This window comes from Cebus imitator, unplaced genomic scaffold (genome assembly GCF_001604975.1).
Source record: "Cebus imitator isolate Cc_AM_T3 unplaced genomic scaffold, Cebus_imitator-1.0 Scaffold170, whole genome shotgun sequence".
NCBI classification, from domain to species: domain Eukaryota; kingdom Metazoa; phylum Chordata; class Mammalia; order Primates; family Cebidae; genus Cebus; species Cebus imitator.
The window spans coordinates 2056845-2083111 of record NW_016107485.1 but is presented as its reverse complement, the minus strand read 5'-3'; the positions used below and the strand labels follow the sequence as shown (position 1 = coordinate 2083111).

General features: G+C 54.5%; 4 protein-coding genes across 27 annotated transcripts in view; 3 read left to right on the top strand and 1 right to left on the bottom strand.

Annotated features, from left to right (window-relative positions):
• The first annotated feature begins 1642 nt into the window (after positions 1-1642).
• JPH4 (junctophilin 4) lies at positions 1643-13114 on the top strand. Of its 2 annotated transcripts, XM_017544633.2 has the most exons (7): positions 1643-2652; positions 2819-2944; positions 3188-3738; positions 4351-5122; positions 9547-9665; positions 10003-10535; positions 11440-13114. In XM_017544633.2, exons 3-7 carry the CDS (start codon positions 3360-3362, stop codon positions 11521-11523), a joined length of 1887 nt encoding a protein of 628 aa, XP_017400122.1. In that variant the 5' UTR covers positions 1643-2652; positions 2819-2944; positions 3188-3359; the 3' UTR covers positions 11524-13114. The 2 variants fall into 2 exon arrangements, with proteins under 2 accessions (XP_017400122.1, XP_017400124.1); XM_017544635.2 differs by lacking the exon at positions 2819-2944.
• A 97-nt stretch (positions 13115-13211) lies between these two features.
• On the top strand, positions 13212-22103 carry AP1G2 (adaptor related protein complex 1 subunit gamma 2). Of its 16 annotated transcripts, XM_017544632.2 has the most exons (22): positions 13212-13440; positions 13856-14060; positions 14508-14632; positions 14776-14917; positions 15034-15130; positions 15302-15378; positions 15493-15588; positions 15987-16067; positions 16864-16962; positions 17137-17192; positions 17358-17471; positions 17659-17799; positions 17876-17930; positions 18008-18130; positions 18924-19013; positions 19098-19225; positions 19539-19643; positions 19964-20069; positions 20150-20285; positions 21247-21410; positions 21624-21722; positions 21820-22103. In XM_017544632.2, exons 2-22 carry the CDS (start codon positions 13857-13859, stop codon positions 21919-21921), a joined length of 2340 nt encoding a protein of 779 aa, XP_017400121.1. In that variant the 5' UTR covers positions 13212-13440; position 13856; the 3' UTR covers positions 21922-22103. The 16 variants fall into 16 exon arrangements, 14 of the variants coding, with proteins under 14 accessions (XP_017400121.1, XP_037600240.1, XP_037600245.1 ...); XM_037744312.1 differs by having other exon boundaries at positions 15034-15378; positions 21820-22099; XM_037744314.1 differs by lacking the exon at positions 13212-13440 and adding an exon at positions 13479-13576 and having other exon boundaries at positions 15034-15378; positions 21820-22099.
• The window catches only part of THTPA (thiamine triphosphatase), a 49626-nt gene continuing 45448 nt past the window's right edge, over positions 22090-26267 (bottom strand). For 6 of the 8 annotated variants that reach the window (XM_037744327.1, XM_037744328.1, XM_037744326.1 and 3 more), the window contains 2 exons: positions 24320-24871; positions 22090-22966 (listed from right to left, as the gene is read on the bottom strand). In XM_037744327.1, coding sequence (XP_037600255.1) covers positions 22821-22966; positions 24320-24871 — 698 coding nt within the window. In that variant the 3' untranslated portion in view covers positions 22090-22820. Of the gene's footprint in view, positions 22967-24319; positions 24878-25280; positions 25726-26267 lie in introns of those variants that run through there. The other 2 variants (XM_017544637.2, XM_017544641.2) reach the window with 2 other exon arrangements.
• Positions 25767-26267, top strand: part of ZFHX2 (zinc finger homeobox 2) — a 38247-nt gene continuing 37746 nt past the window's right edge. The window contains exon 1 of the mRNA XM_017544630.2: positions 25767-25854. The gene's annotated coding sequence lies outside the window, so the exon portion shown is untranslated. The remainder of the gene's footprint in view (positions 25855-26267) is intronic.

Here is a 26267-nt window from a genome sequence, read left to right as displayed (position 1 = left end):
GACAGTATAGTATCCAACAAGGCATCACTCCCCAACTTCCACTTACCCCTGCTACCCCTTCCCCCCAAGAAACAAGGTGTTTCCATGGTTCCAGGACCATAGATTGGTTTTTCTTTTCTTGTTTTCCCTTTTCTTGGAGAAAAGGGGAATTTTAGGGGTCCAGTGAGACAAGGTACTGTGTGGAGAAGGAAAGGCTGACACCTTAGGCTGAATAACACAGCTTGGGTAAGAAACACAGCTTGGCCTGCCCCAGAACTCCCTTCTGGATTCATCTCAAATGCCTCTTTCTCTTGGGTGCCAGCCTCAGGTGGATTCCATCCCCATTCCCTATTCCCACCCCACAAACTTGTCATGGCACTAACCACACTAGAATTGCTTGTTGGTTGTCTGTCTTCACTACTAGATAGTAAACTCCATGAGGGCAGACCCCATGGTGTTCACCACTGTGTCTCTAGCACCTGGCTATGTACCTGGTACTCAGTAAACTGTGTAGATACTTGATGAATAGAGAAATGAGTGAATGAATAAATGGACAAACTCTCCATCAACAGTCATGCCTCAAGTGGACCCACAGTTGACCTGTTCTATGCTAAGCACTTAGAAGATGTGGTCCCTTTCCTGGAGGCTTAAATTTTAATTTCTCCAACCTCATATAAATTGTAGGAAAACATGCAACAAGGGAAATCCCTATTTATTCCAAACCTCATGTTCTTTATTTCAACAAAGTACTCAAAATGGAGGCCCTGAGCCTCAGGGAGGGTCCTCAGGTTCATGGAATCCTGGGAGGAATTACAGGGCTCAAATGGTCTAAAGTCTAGTGTTCTCCTCCTAGTTCTGCCGGTTCTGTTGTATGACCTCTGGTGAGTGACTTCCCCCTCTGGGCCTTAGTTCTCTTCTCTGCAAAATGGGGGTGCAAAGGGGAGGAGTAGTGGACCAAACCTTGTATGAAAAAAGGGGCAGTTGAGTGCATTTGACTATGTACTCTGTTGCATGCAACTGCACACAGTGTCCTCCTTCCTAAAGGCTTAGTGGCATGGACAGAACTAGATGTAGAGTCTAAGTAAACTGAGGGGGAGGGAAGACAGTGCCTACTTCTGTCTGTAGCCAGCAAGGTCAGGATGTGCTGGCCCTTTGGTGAAAGGACAAGACAGAGGTGTGGTGGGCTGGGGGGGGGGGTCCTTGCCACAATAAGGCCCCTCCCAAACATGTCTGTGTGTCTTTGCCTCTAGGTTTGCAAAAGAAAAGACTCTAAAGCCCTGGGATCTTCATGCCATCACTAAGCATGATGCCCTGCTCCCTATTCAAAAGCAATACACCCCCTTCCCCTTGAGAGAGACAACCTAGGGAGAAATCGGTGGTGGGGGCGAGGATGGGGAGGCCTGGAGAAGCACCTGCCAGGCTTCCCAGTAGGGCCCCATTTCAGGCTTCTTCAGAAAGTACAAGAGCATGAGCCTGCTGGTCCCCTTCCAGTGCTTTCTTTGGGAGGATAGTGGACTCAGTGGACACCTGCATCTGTGCCCCAAGCCTTCCTGGCTTCAGTCCAAGCAGCTGGCAGGTTTATCCTTCTCCCTAGGGCCCGGCAAACAACACTTCCGGCCCTCCTGCCTCTATCTGGGCTCTTCCTGCCTGGATCTCTATACCCACGCTTGCCCTTCCCTCTGCAGAGCTTTCTCCCTCCCTTCACAACCCTTATTTCGTTCTCTCAGTCTCCATATCTATTTCTTTCCCCCTTCTTCCCTCCTCCCCTGCTTTTCTCCTCCTTGCCTTCCCTCCCCAGCCCCATAATGAGTCTCCCCACCTTCCTCCCTCTCAGGCTGCATCTCCTCCCTCCTTAGTGCTCACCCCTGCACCTCTTTCTTTGTATTCTTCTCACTCTCTCCCAGCCTCGCCAGCATCTCTCCTCCTCCGCCCGGCTTCGGCCTCCCCCAGCCTCCCCATCTTCAGCTCAGTCTCCTCCCCCTCGCTCCTCTCCCCTCCCCTCCGCCTCGCCCCACTCCTAACCCGCTTGCCAGGATTTCTCTCCACCCTGGGGGTCTCAGTGTTTCTCCTTCTCCTCGCTGCCTGCCTCCTCCCTCACCGCGGGGTTAGCAGACACCCATCCTTTTCTGCTTGGGAACCCCCCACCACCACCCGCATCACTGCCCCTGTCTCTTCTTCACTGTATCCTCCTCTACCCACCCTCTTTTCTCTTCTCTTCTCCCTGCCCCTTTAAATCTGCCTGGCCCAGCCTCCCCCGTGATGCTGGGATGGAGCAAACATTGATTTGTGCTGGGATGGAATCGGAATTTTGATTTATTTTTCCTCTCCCAACCATAAGAAGAAAAAAATAATAAAAACACCCCCTCTTGATAGCCCCCTCCCCCTTTGCATCCAGCTCCCAGCTCTTCTTCCCTATCTCCATCCAAGGCAGATTTTTTCCCCTACACTATTCTCATCTTCCCCCACTCCTGCCACTACCTCGCCCCCCCACCCAGCCTGCTCCTCCAGCTGGGGAGAGAGGGGACTCTCTCCGGACTCCCCCACCTTTCCTCTCTGGGTTGGAGCAGTCTCTCCGGAAGGGGAGGGGGCTTGGCTTGTCCGGGCGAGGTGGGAGTGGAGGTATCCTGCCATGGATGCGGTGCCGGGGAGGCAGCCTGAGCCCCAGCCCACATGGTGAGTAACCTGCCCCCTCCTTTCTGCCTGTCTGCCCGTCTCCACCCTGGCCTTGCCCCTGCAGAGCTTCCCCTGGGCCCCATCCATTACCCACGACAAACCGTCTGCCCACCTTGATCAGATCTCCCCGCTACATTTTCTACCCCTACCCCCATCCCTTTGCCAGAGACGCCGAAGAACCGGGGCTGAGGGGTCCTGACAGCAGCCAGGGAAGCTGGTGGCCTACGATTCTGTCCACCCCCCTCTCAGGACCCCCAAACTGCCATCCATACTCGACACTTCGGGGTTCTAGGTTGGAGAATTGGGACTGCCGCTTGGGGTTGGGGCCCCAAGTCCTGGGAGGGGCCCGCTCCACAAAGAGAGAAATGGGGGAAGCCCCCATACCCCCAAAGCTTGGGAGCTGCTGGAAGATGCTGTCGAGGCAGGGGGTGGATTGGGGGGCGGTGCTGATGCCCCAGAGCCACCGGGCCAGGGAGCGGCGGGCCAAGAGGAGGGGCCTCTCTCGCCACTTGCCCCCCTCCCTCTTTCTCCGCAGCCACTCAGGATGAGGGTCCGGCCCTGCCTGCCCGCGCTGGGGCCCCCCCGCCCGGCCCTGGTCTAACTGCCCCCGCCCCCAAGACCTCGCCCGGCACCAAGGCCCCCAGCCGGCTCTCCAGCCCCAGGATGCGCTGAGCCGCTGGGGGGCTGAGGCCGCGCCAACTACATGCATGTCCCCCGGGGGCAAGTTCGACTTTGACGACGGGGGCTGCTACGTGGGGGGCTGGGAGGCGGGGCGGGCACATGGCTACGGCGTGTGCACGGGCCCCGGCGCCCAGGGCGAGTACAGCGGCTGCTGGGCACACGGCTTCGAGTCACTGGGCGTCTTCACGGGGCCCGGCGGACACAGCTACCAGGGCCACTGGCAGCAGGGCAAGCGCGAAGGGCTGGGCGTGGAGCGCAAGAGCCGCTGGACGTACCGCGGCGAGTGGCTGGGCGGGCTGAAGGGGCGAAGCGGCGTGTGGGAGAGCGTGTCCGGCCTGCGCTACGCCGGGCTCTGGAAGGACGGTTTCCAGGACGGCTACGGCACCGAGACCTACTCCGACGGAGGTGCGGGGCCCGGCCCACCAGTGTCTGTCTGCTTGTCCGCGTGCGCCTTCCCCAGCCTTGCGCCTTCGCCCGCCATTTGCGCCCCTGCACCCATCCATCCGTCCCCCACACCATTCCCCATCGATGTGACCCCTAACCCCCAATTTCAGCTCTCTCCCATCATGATCTTGCTTTCCTCATTTGTCTCCTGCTCGCTTCTCCCTCACCCCTCGCCCCTTCCCTGTCTGCCTGTTTTCACACCTCCCTCTCTACCTGCCTGTCCCTAACACTTCTGCTCTCCGTCCGCGTGTCCCTCAGAGTCCTGTTTGCCTATCCAGACACCCCCGCCAGCCTGTCCTTCGCCACCTGCCGGGCCCTCCCCGTTTCCCCTGTCTACCCGCACTGCCAAAATCCACGTAGGGCTCCTGCTATCTGCCCGTCTTCACTCTGCTCTTCCACACTTTCCGGCCCAGCCTGGCCTCTCCCCGGCTCCCAGTGCCCTTCCCCAACTTCCATGCTAAGTGCCTCTACCTCTCCCGCCTGACGCTTGGGCTTCCAGGAGTGCTTGGGACTTGGGGTGCAAGGAGCCCAGCGGTACGTCCTGACTTTCTCCCACCCTTCCACCGCCCGCAGGCACCTACCAGGGCCAGTGGCAGGCCGGGAAGCGCCACGGCTACGGGGTGCGCCAGAGTGTGCCCTACCATCAGGCGGCGCTGCTGCGCTCACCCCGCCGCACCTCCCTGGACTCGGGCCATAGCGACCCCCCGACGCCACCCCCGCCCCTGCCCCTGCCCGGCGACGAGGGAGGCAGCCCCGCCTCGGGCTCCCGGGGCGGCTTCGTGCTGGCTGGGCCGGGGGACGCCGACGGCGCGTCCTCCCGAAAGCGCACCCCGGCGGCCGGGGGATTCTTCCGCCGCTCGCTGCTGCTCAGCGGGCTCCGGGCGGGCGGGCGTCGCAGCTCCCTGGGCAGCAAGCGAGGCTCCCTGCGCAGCGAGGTGAGCAGCGAGGTGGGCAGCACCGGACCGCCCGGCTCGGAGGCCAGCGGGCCTCCGGCCGTAGCGCCACCCGCCCTCATCGAAGGCTCGGCCACTGAGGTGTACGCCGGCGAGTGGCGCGCAGATCGGCGCAGCGGCTTCGGCGTCAGCCAGCGCTCCAACGGGCTGCGCTACGAGGGCGAGTGGCTGGGCAACCGGCGGCACGGCTACGGGCGCACCACCCGCCCCGACGGCTCCCGCGAGGAGGGCAAGTACAAGCGCAACCGGCTGGTGCACGGCGGGCGCGTCCGCAGCCTCCTGCCTCTGGCCCTTCGGCGGGGCAAAGTTAAGGAGAAGGTGGACAGGGCTGTCGAGGGCGCCCGTCGAGCCGTGAGCGCTGCCCGTCAGCGCCAGGAGATCGCCGCTGCCAGGTGGGCATCCAGTTCAGAAGCCAAGGCTGGGCTTGGGCGGGGTGGGGAGTGCACTGGGGACCGGGAAGGGAGGTATGCCGAAGTGAGGACCAAGGCCCAAGGCCTAGGGCTTGGTGGGGAATAGCAGGCCTAAGGCCAGGCAGTTGTAGTCCTGGGCATTCTCGGTGTTTATATCTGAGGCTACAGGTGGATGTGGGTGTAACTGTGGGTGGCTGGGTATTTGAGGGAGGTGGTGTAAGACTGTACATGCGTCTTGGTGTCTTTTGTGTGGAGATGTGTGTCTATGGAATCCATTGTTGTGTGTGGGAGTAGCAAGGAACTTGTTTTGTGCAGCCCCAGAAATCTCTTGGAACTCAAACATGTCCCTAGTCTTCTTCTTCTTGCAGCTGATCCAGCCTCCAGGCCTCAGGCTGGGAGCATCAGCCCTGAGTGGAATAGGGACTGTCCCTTCCTAACCATTTCTTAGCCTGACACCATTTCAGCCTTGGGCCTTTGGGAAGTCTAATTTGTACAGCTGACCTATCCACCTGAAGAGATAGTCTCTCCCAGTCTTGTCTCCTTTGCCGCCTTTTACAAAACTGATCAGAGGCTTGAGGCGAGGAGGCTTCCCTGTAAATGAAACTTTTCTGTAAATCAAATTGCATTTCCTTGCATCAGGAATCTTGCTATCTAAAGCAGTGCTGTCTAACAGGAATATAATGCAAGCCAAATAGGTAGTTTTAAATCTCCTAGTAACCACACTAAAAAATAAAAAGAAGCCAGGCATTGTGGCACACACCTGTAGTCCCAGCTACTTGAGAGGCAGGAGGATCACTTATAAGCCCATCAAGACCAGCCTGGGCAACATAGCAAGACCCTGTCTCTAAAATATAAAAAACCGAACAAACAAAGGAATAAAAAAAATAAGCAGGTGAGATGAATTTCAATAATATTTTAATTTAAACCAATATATCCAAAACATTATCATTGCAACTGGTAACCAATATAAAATTATTAAGGCATTTTACAAATTCCTTTTGAACTAGGTTTTTGAAATCTACATACAGCTCCCTGGGCAGCAAGTGAGGCTCCCTGCACAGTGAGGAGGGCAGCACGGGACCACCCCTTAAATTTTACACTTAAATCACATCATTTCCATTCAGACTAGATGAATTTCAAATGCTTAGTAGCCACATATGGTTTGTAACTACTGAATTAGATAGAACAGATCTAAAAGAAGGCTGGGCATGGTAGCTTACACCTGTAATCCCAGCACTTTGAGAAGCCAAGGCAGGGAGATCACCTTAGGTCAGGAGTTTGAGACCAACCTGGCCAACACGGTGAAACCCTGTCTCTACTAAAAATATAAAAATTAGCTGGGTGTGGTGGTGGGTGCCTGTAATCCCAGGTACTTGGGAGGCTGAGGCAGGAGAATCACTTGAACCCAGGAGGTGGAGGTTGCAGTGATCACGCCACTGCACTCCAGCCTGGGCAACGAGAACAAAATTCTGTCTCAAAAAAAAAAAATCTAAAAGAAGTCAAAAATCCACTTGTAATGAGATTCATATTCCCCTTATTTATACAACTCACATATTTGAATTTTTACATATTGGATTTTCTTTTAAAGGGGTGGGGGATTTCATTTAAATTTGAGACTTTTCAGTAGGTCAGAGATCAGGACATGTCCAAATATGCTTAAATGAGTTTGTATAACAGGTGACAGAATGTGTGAGAGAGAGAGACAGAGAGAGAGAGAGAGAGAGTGTGTGTGTGTGTAAGAGAGAATATAAATATGCCAAATGCAGAGTAGATGTTTGAGCCAGAGAATGTACATCTATAGATGTGTCTGGGAGTCTGGATGTTAGAGTCCAGGGCCTTAAGCCAGGGAAGGCGGAAGGCAGAGCACCAGGGAACATTTTAGGCTAGATAGGGTGGAGACATGTGCAGGAAAAACTGATCTCAGTAACTAGAGGATCAGGCAGTGGGAGGAGGTTGGTTGGTCTCCCCAGCAACAGGCCTGGCAATCCTGATTGGCTGCCAGCTGCCATGGAAACAGCAGAGCCTCAGCAGCAGGTGCCTTTGCCAGGTAGCCTGAGACTGCCCTGAGTCTGATGCTGGAGCACAGACTAAGTCTACTGCAAAGGACTTGATCATCCCTACTCTTCATACACAAAAACAGGCCTCATCAGTGCACCAGTTTCAGGCCACCAAAATAACTCAGTATGACCCAAGACCACGATCCCCATGCTCACGGCTCTACAGGTGCCCTTGACAGCCCTGTCCACCTTCTCCTTGACTTTGCCCCACTGAAAGGCCAGAGGCAGGAGACTGCATATGTGTCTGCTGTGCACCCTGAGACCAGCTCAGTTTCAGGACAGGGCTAGTCATATAGAATCTGAAAGTCCTAAGACAGAAGAACCACATTATCTGAGATCCCTCCAAGCAGCCTCTAAAGATCTTTGACCCACGAGGTTTGAGGAGAAGGGGCTAATCATAGCTCCCAAAAACATAAATAACAGACTATGGACTAAGAATATGGACGGTAGATATCACCATCCTTTTCCTCACCCCCATACCGGACTGCTTTCCTAAGCCAGAGAGAACAGACCTGTGGCCAGAGGCAGTCATGGGGTGTGATCCATTCAAGCCCATGGCAAGCTCATCTGACTGCCTCTGTCCTGGCTCTTTTGTGTCCCACCCTCAGAATTACAGAACTTATTTGAGGATGACTAGGCATCTATGATTAACAGCAGAGGGTGAAAGAGAAGAGAAAACTGAGGAAGCATCTGACATCAGAGGGAGAACTGAGAAACAATAGTGGGAAAGAACTGATCAGACTCCCAGGCTGCCTGCACCTAAGGAGCAGGGAAGGTGGGAGGGGGCTTTGGAAAGAAGACTAAGGGTTTAGCTAAAAGCGTAGTCACAATGGTGAGAAAGCATGCATATTAGCAGGGAGAAGGGATGGGATCATTACCCAAAGGGGAGACCCACACTTATTCCAGTTCCAGAGCTGAGAAAAGCATGAGTCGGAACAGTGGGGTGGTAGCAGAGACACAGGGTGGGAGGGGACAATGTGATAACAAAAGAGGCCAAAGGAAAGCAAGATAGGACATTCTCACGCCAGGAAATCTGCACTGGTAGGGACAGGATTAACAATAAGGAGAAGTGGTGGTAGAAAGGGAAAGAGAGGCAGAGATTGTTAACATGAGGGAGACGGTAGATCCAAACAAGGGGGCAGGGCAGGGGTGAAGCTGCTAGGAGGGCAGGATCGAGGTACAGGACCCCGTGCTGGACCCCACAGGGAGGCTGTGACCCCAGTGGGGGTGAGAGGGGTTGGTAACAACAGGAGGTGCCGACTGCAAAGAGGGTGGTAGGTATAGCTCATAAGCACCAAGCAGGACTGCAGGAGATGTGCTAAAAGAGTGAGGTCTCGGGCCGGGCGCGGTGGCTCAAGCCTGTAATCCCAGCACTTTGGGAGGCCGAGGCGGGTGGATCACGAGGTCAAGAGATCGAGACCATCCTGGTCAACACGGTGAAACCCCGTCTCTACTAAAAATACAAAAAATTAGCTGGGCCTGGTGGCGCGTGCCTGTAATCCCAGCTACTCAGGAGGCTGAGGCAGGAGAATTGCCTGAACCCAGGAGGCGGAGGTTGCGGTGAGCTGAGATCGCGCCATTGCACTCCAGCCTGGGTAACAAGAGCAAAACTCTGTCCCAAAAAAAAAAAAAAAAAAAAGAGTGAGGTCTCAACTGTCACTGGGAAGGGGGCAGGACAGGAATGGAATGACAAAGTTCCAGGAGGGCCCAGCCCTTGCAGATGGAGGAGGAAGTGTTACTACAGGACGTAGCAGTAGAAAGGTGTGAGAGGAGCAGGAGGGTGTGATGATGGCAAACGTAGCCCAGGTCAGAGGGAGGAAACCAAACCGGAGCTGCCCTGGCCTGCCAGGAAGGGGAACAGCTGGCAGACTGTGGGGAAGGGTGAAGACTCCAGAAGAGAGCTCGTCTCAGGAGGATGTGATATAGAGGGGACAGGGACAGCCAGACACAGTGACTCACACCTGTAATCCCAGCACTTAGAGAGGACAAGGCAGGTGGATTGCCTGAGGTCAGGAGTTTGAGACCAGCCTGGCCAACATGGTGAAACCTCGTCTCTACTAAAAATACAAAAATTAGCTGGGTTTGGCAGCAGGCACCTGTAATCCCAGCTACTCGGGAGGCTGAGGCAGGAGAATCTCTTGAACCCTGGAAGCAGAGATTGCAGTGAGCCAAGATTGTGTCATTGCACTCCAGCTTGGGTGACAAGAGTGAGACTTCGCCTCAAAAAAAAGGGAGGGGGCAGGGACTAGGGGACAGGGACTGGGGACTGGTGCATCTGAGCAGGGGCTATTTTGAAGTGGGGGAAGGTTTGCTAAGTCCCCATCTAGTCCCTGTCTCTGGATCTAACAGGGCAGCAGACGCCATCCTAAAGGCAGTGGCAGCCAGCAGTGTCGCTGAGAAGGCTGTGGAGGCAGCTCGAATGGCCAAACTGATAGCCCAGGACCTGCAGCCCATGCTAGAGGCCCCAGGTGAGGCATGGGCAGCCAGGGGAGGGAAGTGGGGCCCCTGGGGAGCTAGAGAGGCTCAGGTGTGGGAAAGCAGATGAGAAGCCCTGCAAGGGAACAGGGGATGGAAAAAGCAAGGAATGAGGGTGCAAGGAACACAGGGTGGAGCTAGACCCGGTTGTCTGGGGAATGGGACTGGAAATGTATGCAGTAGGATAATGGAGGGTTTGGGGTCTGGCGGTGAGAGGCTATGAGCCTGGGGATTCCAAAGTCCTGGGAAGTACCCAGTCAAGGATAAAGCTGCAGCCACTCCAGCCCAAGGCCAGTTAGGCCCCTCTGATTCTTAGCTATCCCTACCCAGGCCGCAGACCCAGGCAGGACTCAGAAGGTTCTGACACGGAGCCCCTGGATGAGGACAGCCCTGGGGTGTATGAAAATGGACTGACCCCCTCAGAGGGATCCCCTGAACTGCCCAGCAGTCCTGCCTCCTCCCGCCAACCCTGGCGACCCCCTGCCTGCCGAAGCCCACTGCCTCCTGGAGGGGACCAGGGTCCCTTCTCCAGCCCCAAAGCTTGGCCTGAGGAATGGGGGGGGCCAGGTGAGCAGGCAGAGGAACTAGCTGGTTATGAGGCTGAGGATGAGGCTGGGATGCAGGGGCCAGGGCCCAGAGACGGTTCCCCACTCCTCGGAGGCTGCAGCGACAGTTCAGGAAGTCTTCGAGAGGAGGAGGGGGAGGATGAAGAGGCCCTGCCCCCACTGAGGGCCCCAGCAGGCACGGAGCCTGAGCCCATCACCATGCTGGTCCTGAGGGGCTCATCCTCGAGGAGTCCTGATGCTGGGTGCCTGACAGAAGAGCTTGGGGAGCCCGCTGCAACCGAGAGGCCAGCCCAGCCGGTGAGATTCTCTGTTCCTGTTCTGTGCCCTTTTCTCCCCAAAGCCTTGCCTCCCACCCTTTCCAGACCCGTCTGATCCCCAGAGGGCATTTATTTCGACTTGGCTTCCTCTGCCTGTCTTGGACCATAACCCACTTCAAAAAAAAAAAAAAAAAAAAAAAAGGATGTTGAGCTGGAAGGAAACTTACATACCTGTGAGCCCGACACCCTCATTTGACAGATGGGGAAACTGAGGCCCAGAGCATTTAATTAACTTGCCCAGGGTTATAAACTAATAATTAATGGGAGAGCCAAAACATTTTTCCCCGCTCTCCTTCCATATCATTTCCAGCTCTCTGTTTCCTACTCCACCCCCACCCCCACCTCCGCACTTTCTCTCTTTGGTGCCCAGAAATAAAAAAGGAAAAGATTGTTCCCTCCCTACCCTGATTCTCCCTCCCTCTCCTGGGAAGAAGTTGAAATAGGGAAGAAGGCCGAAAACCAGGAGAGGCGGAGTTTCCCCAGAACCCTCTACTCTGATTGGGCTCTAGGCCTTCTGTTTCCTAGCAACCACATCCTCACCCCTACATCCCTCTGCCTTACTGCAGTACTGGCTGCTGCTGCCAATGTCTGCTACTAAGGCTAGGCACCTCCTGCCTGGGACACATGATATGCTGATGGGAGGGGACTGGGGGGAGGAGAAGGAAGGGCTGTCCCTGTATTGATGGTGCCAGAGGAAAGGTGGGACCCTGCCTGGGAGAACAGGGGGTTTTGCAATCCAAAACAAATGTTGGTGATACCAGCCCCCCCAGCTCCAGACTCTACAGGGAGGTGCCTGAGACCCTTCAGCTCTGCCACCTCAGCCAAGGCAGGAAGGTGGGCCCTGTCCTCAGGGACTGAGTTGGCTTCCCTCTCTGTCTCTCTAGGGAGCTGCCAACCCCCTGGTGGTGGGAGCTGTGGCCCTCCTAGACCTCAGCCTGGCGTTCCTGTTCTCCCAGCTCCTCACCTGAGGCTACTTCCTGGCCTGGTTCTGGCTTTGGTTGCCTGCCTCTTCACCCCTTTGACCTGCCTTTTTTCTCTTTTCCTCTTCTTAGCTGTGTTTTCTCCTATCTTTCTTTCTCTTCTTCCTTTCTTTTCTGTCCCCTCTTTTTTTCTCTCTCTCTTTTTTCTTTCCCTCTCTTCTTTCAGATTATCTCATTTCTTCTGGATCTGTCCCTGTATTCCTTTCCCATCCCAACCCCTTCTTTCTCTAGATTGTTTACATATGAAGGGCTTTTCTCTCTCAGAGTTGCTGTCTTCTCTGAGACACACAAATCTAAGTCAGACCATTGCCCCACGCCCTCCCCACCTTTTCTTTAGACCTACACTTCGCTGCGGGTGGGGGTTTGGTATCCTAAGGAGACTCCTGGAAGCTGAATGGAGAGAAGGAAGAAAATGAAGAAAGAGTGACTGAATGCCGGGCAACGCACTGGCTGAGCTGCTGTGGCTCCCTGGCCTGAGGGGCCTGGTGTCCCTCTGAGGCCTAGTAAAAAAGCTGCAGGAGGTGCAGCCTCCACCTCTAATCTTGGAGGCTATTATCTCACCTCCAAGCACTGAGCTGGGTTCCTGCCCAATTCCATCCTTCCCTGAGGGAGAGAAGGGAAGTGAAAAGTAGAATAACTCCCTAGCATCTCCCTCTTTCTCTCCTCATCAAGCCAGCCCCTCCTCCAGCCCCCTATGATGGCATGCCATGCCAAGAGCAACGTGTAAAGTAACAGAGAATATCCAATGCAGTCAGGTCCACCCCGCCCAGACTCTGCCACTGACTTCTCCCATCCTTCTGTTTCCCCTCACTCCAATAGTTTATTTGGTTGGTCTGGACTCACTTGTGGCCTTTGATTAAATTCCTAAGGGGCCTGAAGAAGACATTTCTACTGCAGAGGGTTAGAGGCACTTGAGCAAGGCCCCCACACCCCAACTCTAGGAGTTGGGGTGGGGGGAGGCACTTCTGGGGGATAGGACCAGACAAGTTAACAGGCGCTCACAAGGAAGCAGAAGCTGTGACAAGTTTAGTAGTCTCAAAATGGGTTATGTCCCTTCCCCGCTCACATCAGAATCTTGTGAAATGGGAAAACAACAGAAGGAGGGGATCAAAGAAAGCTGATCTCACACGCTACCCAGGCAGGGCAGAGGTGGGAGTCAAACCCAGGTGACAGGTGGGTGGAGAGCCCTGTTTGAGGTTGTGGCTGATCCTTCCCTGGTATTAGCTTTTCCCCTGGGAGCAGGAAGCCCTGGGAAGAGGGGACTGTAGGGTCCCCAGGGGATCTTTCCTCCCTCCCCTGCATGAGGCAGAGGCAAGCTGCCTGCCAACCCCCTCCCTCAAGGAATGGCCTTGCCCGGGAATGCCCACCACACATACCCTCTTCTTTTTTTCTAGTCAAACTGTTTATTCCTTGGCTTGCCTCCCTCCTTCCTCCCCTCTCAACCTTTACTTCTGATTTCTATTTCATGGAATTTGGGATTGACGTTAAACTACAACAGTGCCGCCAACACCAAGTCTTGCAGGAAAAAAATACAAAGAAATTTAACAAAAAAATATATTAATAAAAAAGTTCAAAAAAGGGGGGGGACTGTCATCTCCTTTTGGGTGCGATGGCTTCGAATCCAAGCTGAGGCCCTCCGGGTGGTGAGGCCATGCGAGGAGGCCTCTTGGGAGAACTCCAGGACTATCGCGGTGTCTCTCCGCCCCTCTGCGATAAGAGATCCTTCCCCCTAACTCTGAGGCCCGAGGTCAGAGGATTCTGGAAGACTGCAGTCGGCCCAGGAGGGCGGGGTCCCGTGGTGGAGGCGGGGAGAGGGAAGGACTGCACCGAGCACCACCAACCCTAGCTCGGCCCCGTACCAGGAAGCGCTGGGGGGCAGAGGAGCGGAGTTGAGACCGAAGCCAGGTGAGGGTGGCGTCCTGGGGAAGGCAGGCTGTCGCTGCCGCTGCCTGAGATGGGAATGGGGGGAGGAAGCTCGCGGAAGAAACAGTGGAGGGCCGTGGAAAGAAAGCAATCGGCTGAGTTAGGGACAGGGTACCAGGTAGGGGAGGAAACAGGGGACAGATAGGTGGGGCTCCGGCGCATGCTCAATAGGAACGAGCGCGGCTGGGGTGGGGACGCATGCGTAGTGGGCTTCTCGGGCGGTGGGGTGGGCGCGAAATTTGGAGACCCACTTGGGGAAAGGTAAAATGCGGGGCCCAATTTTAAGGTACCTGTGGGACCGGGGCTCTTAGGGTCTTGACACAGGACAGGCCTGGGCTGAAAGCCCAGGCACACCCGGCCAGAGAGTGTTGCTCCACTCCCGGGCTTTGCTCGTCAGGATGGTGGTGCCGTCGCTGAAGCTTCAGGACCTCATCGAAGAGATTCGCGGGGCCAGGACTCAGGCCCAGGAGCGGGAGGTGATCCAAAAGGAGTGCGCCCACATTCGGGCGTCCTTCCGCGATGGGGACCCAATGCTCAGGCACCGGCAGCTGACCAAACTGCTCTACGTCCACATGTTGGGCTACCCCGCCCACTTTGGACAGGTATCGGCCAGGAATACTTCTCTTCTGAGCTTGATGAAGGCTAGTGGCGCAGTCTCAGACGCCGTCACCTGTTTAAGGCCTGTTTTTTTATTTGTTTGTTTGTTTTTTCATTCATTGTACATTTTTTGAGTTTCCAGCCTGCGCTGCAAACCTCTTTCCCCATTGCTACCCCTACTGGTCATCATCTGGCCTGAGCCCTTCATTCTCTGGCTAGCCTTGTTTAGGGCAGGCACCTCCTCCACTCCTCTCGCCTCCCATCCTCCTCAACTCCTAGTTCCTCCTACCCACTAACACCTGAAGCTCCTAAACTTCTCCTCTTTTTGAAGGGAGGGTGATGAGATATGATGCCCCACAGGTTAATCTGTTTTTAAAGAGGAAGATGGAATAGGGATGTGAGTGTCTCTGTTTTCACCCCTGCCTCTTCCTGGTCTGCCCGCTTCTCCATAGATGGAGTGCCTGAAACTGATCGCCTCCTCCAGATTCACAGACAAGAGGGTGGGCTACCTGGGGGCCATGCTTCTATTGGATGAGAGGCACGAGGCCCACCTGCTCATTACCAACAGCATCAAGAAGTGAGAGGGTTCTGGCAATCACTTGGAATCAGGGAGATGGGAGAGTGGGGAACCTTGGAAATCCCAGGGGACTGCCTGTTGTGGGTATTGAAAAGGACTGATTTTCTCAGAGGCCTGACTGACCGTCCTCCCAAACCCTGCAGTGACCTGAGCCAGGGGATTCAGCCAGTACAAGGCCTGGCCCTGTGCACTTTGAGCACCATGGGCTCTGCTGAGATGTGCCGAGACCTGGCCACAGAGGTGGAGAAACTGCTTCTGCAGCCCAGCCCCTACGTGCGCAAGAAGGTGAGATGGCGGGACTCTTGGCACTTGCTCCTCCAAAGACTGCCCGCTGTGTGCCATATAGTAGAGGTGTAGGGGTCCATCCCCTCTGACCTGTCTGAGGGCCCTGACCTCTGCAGGCCATTCTGACTGCTGTGCACATGATCCGGAAGGTCCCCAAACTCTCCAACGTCTTCCTCCCACCCTGTGCCAAACTGCTTCACGAGCGCCACCATGGTAAGGCTGTGGGGCTCCCCATCCTTTGCTTCAGCTCTATGGACAAAAGAATTGAAAATTGGATGGGGACACCAGCCTATAGGAGAAGGGTAGCACACACACACAGGCACACACGCAGTAGACTCTCTTGCCCCTGGCCCCCACCATTCACTTCCCCGACCCTGACCCCAGGCATCCTGCTGGGCACCATCACGCTGATCATGGAGCTCTGCGAACGAAGCCCTGAAGCCCTCAGGCACTTCCGAAAGGTAGGCTAGTGAAGGGGCAGGCCCTGGGCCTGGAAGAGAGGGTCAGCGGGGAAGGAGTGGGACGGTAGCTGGAGAGGATTAGGAAGAATGCCCAAAGTCATGCCCTCTCTCCAGGTGGTACCCCAGCTGGCACAGATCCTCCGGACTCTGGTGACAACGGGATGCTCCACAGAACACAGCATATCTGGAGTCAGCGACCCCTTCCTGCAGGTGGGGTGACTTTTCACTGCTGTATCCCTGGAAGAGAGGCTGTAGCAGTAAGACCATGGCCAGTGGTCTCCTCCCAGAGGACACTAGTTCTGTCAGTGTCCTGGGCAGCAGAGTAGCAGGCACAGAATTGCCCGGGTCATCCCAGGACCTGTGAGGGAAGAGGAGATGCCTAAAAGTCAGAAAATATAGTCTGGTAACAATTTTTTTTTAAGCCTGTCCTAAACTCCCCTGGCCCCGCATACCTCTGTTCCGCTCCCAAGACCAAGGGACCTGTGGAGGTGAAGGGCAGGGAGGCTCTAGGGAGCGAGTGCTGTCCTCCATGTTGGAGTTTTCTCTACAGCCCCGTGACTCCTTATCCTATGAAATCCTCCACCTTTCAACTTTCACCCCAACCTCAGGTCCAGATACTTCGTCTGCTTCGGATCCTGGGCCGGAACCATGAGGAGAGCAGTGAGACCATGAATGACTTGCTGGCCCAGGTGGGGGCTGGGAAGAGGGCACTGGTTAGCTGTGTTGCTTAGAGACTCCACCAGCCCTGAGCACCCATCACATGACTCTTCACTGTGCAGTGGCCGTATAATCGCCGCTCCATCTCCTCTAGACAGTGAACTCCATGAAGAAGGGACACAGTCTGTTTTAGTGCTATTGCCCCAGAGCCCAGGTTGGCTCTGGCACATAGTGGAGGCTCAGGGAACTTTGTTGGATGGTTGAAGGATGGACAGATGACAATGGTTAAGACCTTCAAGAGACCTGAGGATTAATTGGGCTTGTTGGCATGTGCCTGTAGTTCCAGCTACTCAGGAGGCTGAGACAGGAGGATCACCTGAGCCTGAGAGGTTAAGGCTGCAGTGAGCTGTGATTATGCCATTGCACTCCAGCCTGGGCGACAGAGTGAGACCCTGTCTCAGAAAAACAGAGACTTGGCCAGGCATGGTGGCTTATGCTTGTAATCCCAGCACTTTGGGAGGCTGAGGCGGGCGGATCACAAGGTCAGGAGATCGAGAATGTCCTGGCTAACATGGTGAAACCGTGTCTACTAAAAATACAAAAGATTAGCTGGGGCTAATGGTGGTGTGCGCCTGTAGTCCCAGCTACTCGGGAGGCTGAGGCAGGAGAATCGCTTGAACCCAGGAGGCAGAGGTTGTAAGCTGAGATCACGCTGCTGCACTGCTGCCTGGGCAACAGAGCGAGACTTATTCTCAAAAACAAACAAACAAACAAACATCGGAGACTTGAGGAGGGCCCTGAGCAGATACATCTCTCTCATCCACTCAGGTGGCCACTAACACAGACACCAGCCGAAATGTGGGGAATGCGGTTCTGTTTGAGACAGTACTCACCATCATGGACATCCGCTCCGCAGCTGGCCTACGGGTATTATTTCTTATGCCTCACCCACCAGGGCCCCACCCACCACCTCACCCACACAGATCCTGCTTGCTGGTTTCTTCCTCCTAGCCCCATCATCCTGTGCCAGTGTGTTCCCACTCCTCAGTGGATGAGCATGTTGCTCTTTTCCTGGCCAACTCCAACGTCTGCCTCTCATAGGTTCTAGCTGTCAACATTCTTGGCCGTTTCCTACACAACAGTGACAGGAACATTAGGTAATAGTCCCAACTGTCTACCTAGGCTGTGCCACTGATCCCCTGGCCTTCTGTCCTTCCTTCAGAGCCTCCTGATCCATTTCTCCCTTACCCCTATACCCAGGACAGGACGGGGGGTGGAGGCTGATGGCCATGGCGTGATAGAGCCTCCCCCATCCTGACCAGGTATGTAGCCCTGACGTCACTGCTTCGGCTGGTGCAGTCTGATCACAGTGCTGTGCAGCGGCATCGGCCCACTGTGGTGGAATGTCTACAGGAAACTGATGCCTCCCTTAGCCGGTGAGCAGTGAGAGGGGACAGGAGGGCAGGGCAGAAGTTCCCAGTGCCTGGTGGCCAAGCCCCAAGCCAGCTTAGAGCAGCTGGAGTAAGGGGACTAAGGGGGACAGATTCCTGGGGAAGGGGACGGCCTGAGGCATGGACCAGGATGACCTGGGCTACCTGCATAGAAACCTCTTTCTTCTGCCAGGAGGGCCCTGGAACTAAGCCTGGCTCTGGTAAATGGCTCCAATGTGCGAGCCATGATGCAAGAGCTGCAAGCCTTTCTGGAGTCCTGCCCTCCTGACCTACGGGCTGACTGTGCCTCAGGCATCCTGCTAGCTGCAGAGAGGTGAGGTGTCCAGGAGTCAAAGAGGGTAGAATCTGAGGGAGTCAGTACCAGGACTGATGAGCCATATGTCCCCTAGGTTTGCTCCAACCAAACGCTGGCACATAGACACCATCCTGCATGTGCTGACAACGGTGAGGCAGGGGCCAAAGAGCTGGGCAGGAGCAGTCAGGATTCACCACACTGACTTGGCCATGTCCACACCTTCCAGGCGGGCACCCATGTGCGGGATGATGCAGTGGCCAACCTGACTCAGCTGATTGGGGGGGCCCAGGAGCTACATGCCTACTCCGTGCGTCGCCTCTACAATGCCCTGGCACAAGACATCTCCCAGGTACCATTCCCACCTACCCAGGCCCAGGGCTGTCCAACCATTCCTTCGCCCATCCTGGGCCACCTCCTCGCTACACTAGATTCCAATTTTTCTCTCAAGTTCATAGCTACCTACATAGCGCAGAAGACATCCAAGCACAGAGCCCTGTCTTTAATAACATCTGCGCTTTTGTCCTGACTCTGATATCTCCTGGCTGTGTAACTACAGATGACTAACTTCCTTTATGCTCCATGTACCCTGATTGCCTCTTAGAGCTGCCTTGAGATTAAAGCTCTTGTGTTTATGAGGTTTTATTATTACTTTGAATGCTGAATGAATTAACAGATGCCAGCTAGTATCTATATCCCCCTTTTTCATTTTAATTAAGTAGGATGGGCAGAAAGCATCCACCCCTTCCACAAGGGAGCGACCCTCTTACATTTACATCCTGTGTAGTTTGACCATGTAGTTCGACCATGTAGTTCTGATGCTTGGCCACCAGAGGGCAGTGGGAGCCAGGTAACAAACTTCCCTTTCCCCACCCCTCCAACCCCCACCATCTCTGCACTGCCTAGAGGGATGTTGCCAGGTCTGGACGTGAGGAGGGGACCTCAGACACTGGCCCAGCAGTGTTTTTTTCTTTCTCTCGCTCTCTTTTTTTTCTCCCAATAGAGACGGGGTCTTGCTATGTTGCCCAGGCTGGTCTTAAACTCCTGGTCTCAAGCGATCCTCCTGCCTCAGCGTCCCAGAATGCTGGGATTACAGGCGTGAGCCACCGTGCCCAGCCAGCCCAGCAGTTTCTTATCCCGTGTAGCAACCACTGGTGCAGGTGGCAGCCTGGTGCATTGGGGAGTATGGGGACCTCCTGCTGGAGGGGAACTTCGAGGAGATTGAGCCCCTTCAGGTGAGACCTTATTGGGGGTACTGAGGAGGGACTCATCAGGGGGGCAGAACTTGCACCAGAGTCAGTAACTATCCATGTCTGAAGGTGGAAGAAGAGGAAGTGCTGGCATTGCTGGAAAAGGTGCTGCAGTCCCATATGTCCCTGCCAGCCACCCGAGGATATGCCCTCACAGCCCTCATGAAGCTCAGCACCCGCCTCCGTGGGGACAACAAGTAAGAAGGGGTCCCAGCCTCTTGAGAGATGGCCTTTCATTGGGCCCACCCATTTCTGAGTTTCTTTCCAGGCATACATACCCAGCCCTCCCTACCCTAGCCCTTAGGTTCTTGTTTTTGAGCCAAATCTGGGTATTTCCCTGCTCCATGGGCCTTTCCTTCCTGCCACATCCTGCAGTGGCACACTGCCATTGCCACTTACATACTACACTGGCACAGCCGCATCCACCAGGTGGTGTCCATGGGCCTTTCCTTCCTGCCACATCCTGCAGTGGCACACTGCCATTGCCACTTACATACTACACTGGCACAGCCGCATCCGCCAGGTGGTGTCCATCTACGGGAGCTGCTTGGACATGGAGCTGCAGCAGCGGGCTGTGGAGTATGACACACTCTTCCGGAAGTACGACCATATGAGGTGCGTCCAGCACTGTGCTGCAGTGTAGGACCTACACCCCTGCCCAATCCCAAATGCCCTTTTCTAGGTACGAGGGCCTCATCATTACCTGTGTTCTTCCACATCCTCGGTGAGAGCTTCCTACCCACTGTTAATTGTAGCTGGCTTCCAACCCTCCTTGCTCATCCGAAAATCAGCAACAACGTGTCATTTTAGGAAATCAGAAGGCCACTTCTGAGCCATATGCCCTGGGCTCTCCATGTTCCTAGTCCTTATCCTAGATGCCTCTTGTGAAAGACCCAGAGACCACACAGAGGCACACTTGCATTCCATCCTCTCAGGGCTGCCATCCTGGAAAAAATGCCTCTTGTGGAGCAAGGTGGCCCTCAGGTTGATGAGGAAGCAAAGGAAAGTAAAGAAGGAGCCCCAGCGCCCACAGAGTCCCAGGTGAGGAGGCTGGAAGCCCCGGGGTAGGAAGACGGCTGAGCTGCTGTACCTAGCCCTGCCCCTTCTGTCCCTTTCCCCAGGCCTCACAGCTCCTGGATCTGCTAGATCTCCTGGATGGGGCTTCTGGGAATGCCCAGCATCCTCCTCTTCTGGACCCCTCTCCAGGAGGTGCCCTGGTACACCTGCTTGATCTTCCCTGTGCACCTCCATCCCCAGGTAAGCCTAAGCAAAGGGGGTACGTCTTAGAGAAGGTAGGTGGAAATGTGCTGCTTCTCCTCCTAAGCCAAGGGCTGAGGCCATGGGCCCTGTTTCCTCCTGTGTGTCCCCCATCCCATCTCCATCTCAGGAGGTTAAAGAATGAAGTCAATCATGGTTACCCATGTCTTCCCTTTATTCCAAAATTCTTCCCCTGGCCTGCAGGGCCCTGCTTCCTCCCCAGCCCTTCTTATACCACTTTCCCACTACCCACTCACTGCCCCCCTCTCAGCTCCTCACACCCTCCCACCCTTGGCATTTCATGTTCTTTTATACATGGAGTGTTCTTTCCCCAGCACATCAAATGACCAGCTCCTTCTCACGCTTCAGGCTTCCGCTAAAATGTCAGATGCCTTCCCTTACCACTCCTATTTGTTAGTTCTTCCCAGTTATTCTGGCATGATTTATTTCCTTCATAGCATCTATTATGGTCTGTAATTATCTTGCTTATTTTTTTTTTTTTCTGAGATGGAGTCTCACTGTATCACCCAGGCTGGAGTGCAGTGGCATGATCTCGGCTCACTGCAACCTGCCACCTCTTGTGTTCAAGCTATTCTCATTATCTCAGCCTCCCTAGTAGCTGGAACTACAGGCGGGAGCCACCACGATTGGTTAATTTTTTTGTATTTTTAGTAGAGACGAGGTTTTGCCATGTTAGCCAGGCTGGTCTCAAACTCCTGACCTCAGGTGATTCACCTGCCTCACCCTCCCAAAGTGCTGGGATTACAGGCGTGAGCCACTGGGCGTGGCCCTTGTTTCCCTCCCCCATTATCGTAAGCTCCAGCATTATCTTCTTGTCTACTTTGTCACTAGCCTCTTAAGCAGTGCAGGGCCAATAGGTGTTCCCTCAATTTTTGTTGAATGAATGAATAAACATGTTCTCTCAAACAGGCACACTGAGCTGCCTGTCTCCTTACTCCAGCTCCCATCCCAGATCTCAAAGTATTTGAGCGTGAGGGAGTACAGCTGAATCTGTCTTTCATTCGACCCCCCGAAAACCCTGCTTTGCTGTTAATCATCATCACTGCCACCAACTCCTCAGAGAGTGATGTCACCCATTTCATCTGCCAGGCTGCTGTGCCCAAGGTTTGTAAAGATTAGGGTTCAGAGGTGGCCTGGGGACTCCAGGAAAAAAGGCCACTGAGTGGAGGTGGATAGGTGGCAGTGTGAGATAGGAGTGACTCATCTGGAGACCAGCTTGGGGAGTTACAGGAAAAGGGTGTGCAGCCACTGGGTGTGGAGGGGCTGCCTGAGGCCTACCTACTACCATACTGTGTTCTACTAAACTCCTGTGTTCAGAGTCTCCAGCTGCAGCTGCAGGCCCCCAGTGGGAACACAGTTCCAGCTCGGGGTGGCTTTCCTGTCACTCAGCTCTTCAGAATCCTCAATCCTAACAAGGTGAGCTTCAGGAGCTCCCCCGCCCCCCGCCAAGACAAGACCCAGGGATAGGAAAAGCTGTGGGTGCTAATCCTGGTCCCCATTCTCCAATTCCTAGGCCCCCCTGCGGCTAAAGCTGCGCCTCACCTACAACCACTTTGGCCAGTCGGTGCAGGAGATCTTTGAGGTGAACAACTTGCCTGTGGAATCGTGGCAGTAACTGTCTTCACTCACAGCCTGAAATTCTCCTGTGTCCCAAACCCCAGGGGGCCCCAGCAGTTTGGAACCTACCCCTGAGGGCTACCAGCAGGTGGCGCTCTGGCTTTGCACTGCAAAAACTGGGGACCAGCCCCATTCTCCCACAAATAAAGCCCAATAAAGCCTGAGAGGGGAGGAAAGCCATATTTGGGTATATTTGAAGTAGAAAATGTGTATTAATAACAACAGCAAGGGAAGAGCCTTCTTACATAGGAGGTATGCATCTTCCCCTGGCCTTGAGAACCTGTCTCAACATGGGGTGGGGGGGTTGGTTCTTTCTACCCCTCTCCAGGTCAGGGAACAAATTTGCCCTTAAACTTCCAGAGGAGGCACTCTACCCTCTGGGCCAGAGCTGGGCACAGTGGCAAAATCAGATCTGAATTCCTAGAGTTCTAATAAGGGTTTCCCAACCATTTCCTCAACTTGCTTCTATTTCCCAAACCCCAAGGCAGGGAAATCCCTGCTGCCTCCCCTCATCTCTAACTCAGCTCTAAGGCGGTTTAGGAGCCGCTGGCAGAATCAATGGCATCGACCAAGGGAGGGGGGGTGGCAAGGGATTTTCCTGTGCTTAACTACTGATCACGGCTAAGTGGAAATCCTATAAACACGAGCGGAAATCAATGGAGGCTGCTTAGCGGCCAGGGGAGAGGGGCGGCCCACAGATTGCATCTGACGGATGAGGGAGAGGAAGCAGCCAGGGAGGGCTCAAGGAAGAGTAGCTTAGAGTAGGGGAAAGAAACAGACAAAGCTGGAGAGAGAGGAGTCACTGTCAGAAGGGACGCCGAGGGGAGAGGCACAGTGGGCCCAAGAGTGGACCCCGTTAGACCCAGAGTTCTCTTCCCCTTCTACGAAGTAACACCCCTAGCCCAAGCTGTTGTCAGGATGTCCAGTCCCCTGCGGCCTCTCTCTGGAGCTGTTCACTTCTAGCAGGCGCTGATAGTCTTGAGGCCGGAAATGCTGTAGGTACACAATCAGCTTGGACGGTGCTGTCTCCTGTGCTGGCACACCTACAGGTGAAAGGACAAGGAGAGAAATGGACAAAGCCACAAGCACTTTGACTTTGCTCCCTGCCCACCTAGCCAGGACTCCATGGATGTTTCCAAGGCCACACTGGGGTTCTGAGTGTCACCCACCCAGCTTCTATAACCCACTAGTCCACTCCCTGTCTGCCTGTGGAAGTGGGACCTAAAAAAGCAACTTCAGGCACTAGTGGGACTAGGAAACCACACCTGAGCCTCTCCTCCAGCAAGGAGAAATGGCGAAGAGGAACTCAGGTGCCATGAAGACAAAGGATGTCTCAACACCAGCTCATTTCAGTTATTACCCCATGCCCCAATCAAGATTAAAGCCCATCTAGGCAGGCCAAAGCTCATTAGCTTGGTAATGAAGCATATCCAGGGACGTACACATAAAAACCAGGGCTATAGAAAGAAGAGGGAAGCTATAGCCATGGGGTGGGATTCACATAGAATTCTCATAGTGAGGTGAGAATGGAACTGCCTACTACCAGTATCTGTTGTTAGTGCCTGGCAGCGTGCTGGTCACATAGTAAGGAACTCAGTGTGTTTGCCGAAGAGGCTCAAACAGCACTGCAGGGCTGTTAGCAGGCCCCATGGGATGCACAAGTCCACAGTAGTATGGGTGAACTGTCAACAAGGGAATTATGCTTGGGAACAAATCTGCCAAATCCTACCCCACTGCCTCAAATATAATGTTATTGTCCTTTATGAAAAGCCAAAAGGACAAATTAAAAGAGGATCTAGCTGATTGTAAAAACAAAAGGACAGATCAGTTGGACTCTTGGTGTAGTGTATCAGTCTCATCATCTAAAGGTCCTGAGTTCGAGCTTCAGAGAGGACAGCTTTTGTAAAAAGGCTTATTTTCCTTGTTTTGGAGGAGTGGCAACTGGGAAAAAAAAAGATCGGGGGAACGAAGAATCAAAGCAGGGAACTGAGAAATGAAAGTGAAGGAGACCTGGCTATAGGTATGAGACCTAAATGAGACAGATTGACTAGGATTTGACACATAGAAGGACTAAATCCAAATTAGCTACTGTTAAAGAGATTTCACAGAACTGTAAGCAAACTTAGAAAATAATAATAATTCCCATTACAGAATTAATCCAGGCCAGGCACGGAGGCTCACACCTGTAATCCCAGCACTTTGGAAGGCTGAGTCAGGGCAAATTGCTTGAGTCCAGGAGTTCCAGACCAGCCTGGGCAACACCAAAAAACGTCATCTCTCTTTTAAAAAAATTTTTTAATCCAGAGGCCCTCCCCCACTACATAGTCCAGTGGGTGCTTCCAAAAGAGGAAAGTGGGGAACAGGAAAAGTACAAAAGGGCCTGTTGTTTCCCTCACCAAGCATGCTGCTGAGCCTGTGGATCTTCTTTAGGGCAGCTGGTACTTCCGCCTCCTCATGCACCAGGGCCTCTACCTCACCCACAGCATAGCCAAAGTCGGCTGTATCCAAGTCTACCCTGAGCTGTGGCTCCTCTTCATCAGCTCCCAAGAGCACCAGCTTCCAAGCACTCCGGTTAGTCACAAAACTAGCTACTTCCTGCAGCCCCAGTGGGCCCAGCACAGCAGCCACACCTCCAGCCCCGAGGTCCTCAGCCCCCAGCACCTTACAGAGCTGGGCCACAATTGCAGGTTCCGCTGTGACTTCCTTATACTCAGTGTGGGGTCCTAAGACACCTGCTGCTCCAGGACATTTGAGCTCCCATCCACTATCCTCTCGTTGTCGCAGCCAGTGGTCGGCCCGCATGAGGCTCAGCTCAAAGGTGTCATAGTAGGTGTCTCGGAAGGTGACCCGGTGCTCCAGGGTGCCCCCCAACTCCTGCAGCCGCTCCTCTGTGCCAGGCCCTGGAAGGAACTTTCGCTCCACCTCAATCAAGCCCTGGGCCATGCTACCTGCAATTGGTTGAACAAACGTTTGCTGAGCTCCCGAGGATGCAAAGCCTGGTGCTCAGCCCCTGGGGCGACAACTCAGCACAGACGCCCTCCCTGGAAGAATTTATGAGGCACACACTGTGTCGCAGTAGTCTCTAGGGCTACTGCCCTTTTCTCTCAGCCTCGGTGACATTAACGCCCCGTTGGTGATATTTTAAGTCTCTGACAGTGACAGGTCTCCAGTAAAATCCCTTCCACTGCCGATGATGTCCTCAATCCAAAGGGCCCCCTAGAAAGCAGGACGGGTGGCGGATGTCTTTCCAACGCCCCCTTCTCTACACCTCGCCACCCAAGGAGGCCAGTGGCTCACGACCCGGGATGACCTGCCCTTTCCTGCTACAGTACCGGCCAGCGGAACCTCAGGTCTCACCTCAAAGCCCGAGAGTCTCCTCGCAAGACCCGGAGAGGGGGAAGGGAGACCACGCCACAGACCCGCGAGGAATGCCGGGAGTAGTTCCTGATCGCAGACCTCTGCCGGAATCTGCGCGCCCGGCCGGTCCCAGCACCAGCGGCCATATTAGGCCCGCTGTGGCGGTGCCGAGGGCAGGCCAGGGCTCGAGAATCTGCTATGTTATGGGAGGCCACAACCCCAGCGGTGGGCAGGGGAGCGAGGCCGCCTCTTAAAGCTCTGCTTCTCATTGTCGGCCCCTAAGGACTCCGGGGGATTGGAACAGGTCTCAGGCCTGAGGCTGAGCCAGGCACCCTGGGGCACGGGTGCATGATGGGAGATGTAGTTCCAAGGGGAGACTTTGCCCTCCCGCCCCGCCCGTCGCTATGGTAACAGGAAAGCTGCAATTGGTGCTTGTAGCACTATACCTAACAGGGCGGCGGGGAGAGTAGGGTGCAAGGAGCTCAAGCCCCATTCTCGTCTCCAGCGCCTCCCCGCTGGACCCCCAACGCAGGCAGATGGCCCTGGAATACAAGCTACTCACACTGTCCGGCAGGTATCTACTATAGCAGCCAGCTAAGTGCAGGCCAGTGGCAATGGTGGCGAAGTTGGGGGAAAGGGTGGTGGTAGCGCATAATTTAGTTTGGCTACTCTGGAGTATTAGAGGGGATCTAATACCTCCTGGCATGAACCTTTAGAGTAAGGGCAGGTGATAAACTTTCTGTCAGAGAATAAAGTGATATTTTGCCCGGGACTAAAGATGTGATGGGATTTCAACAGTTGGAGACCTAGATGGAGACAGTAATAGCCTAAGCAAAGGCCCAGAAACTGGAGAGCACCTGGGCAGTATGTAAGTAAAAGACCAGGCTAGAAATCCAGTTGAGGAAAAGGCCTTGAGTGCTAGACTGAGGAGCTTGTCAGAGTTTCCAGCAGTCTCTCTTTTTTTTTTTTTTTTTTTTTTTTTTTTTT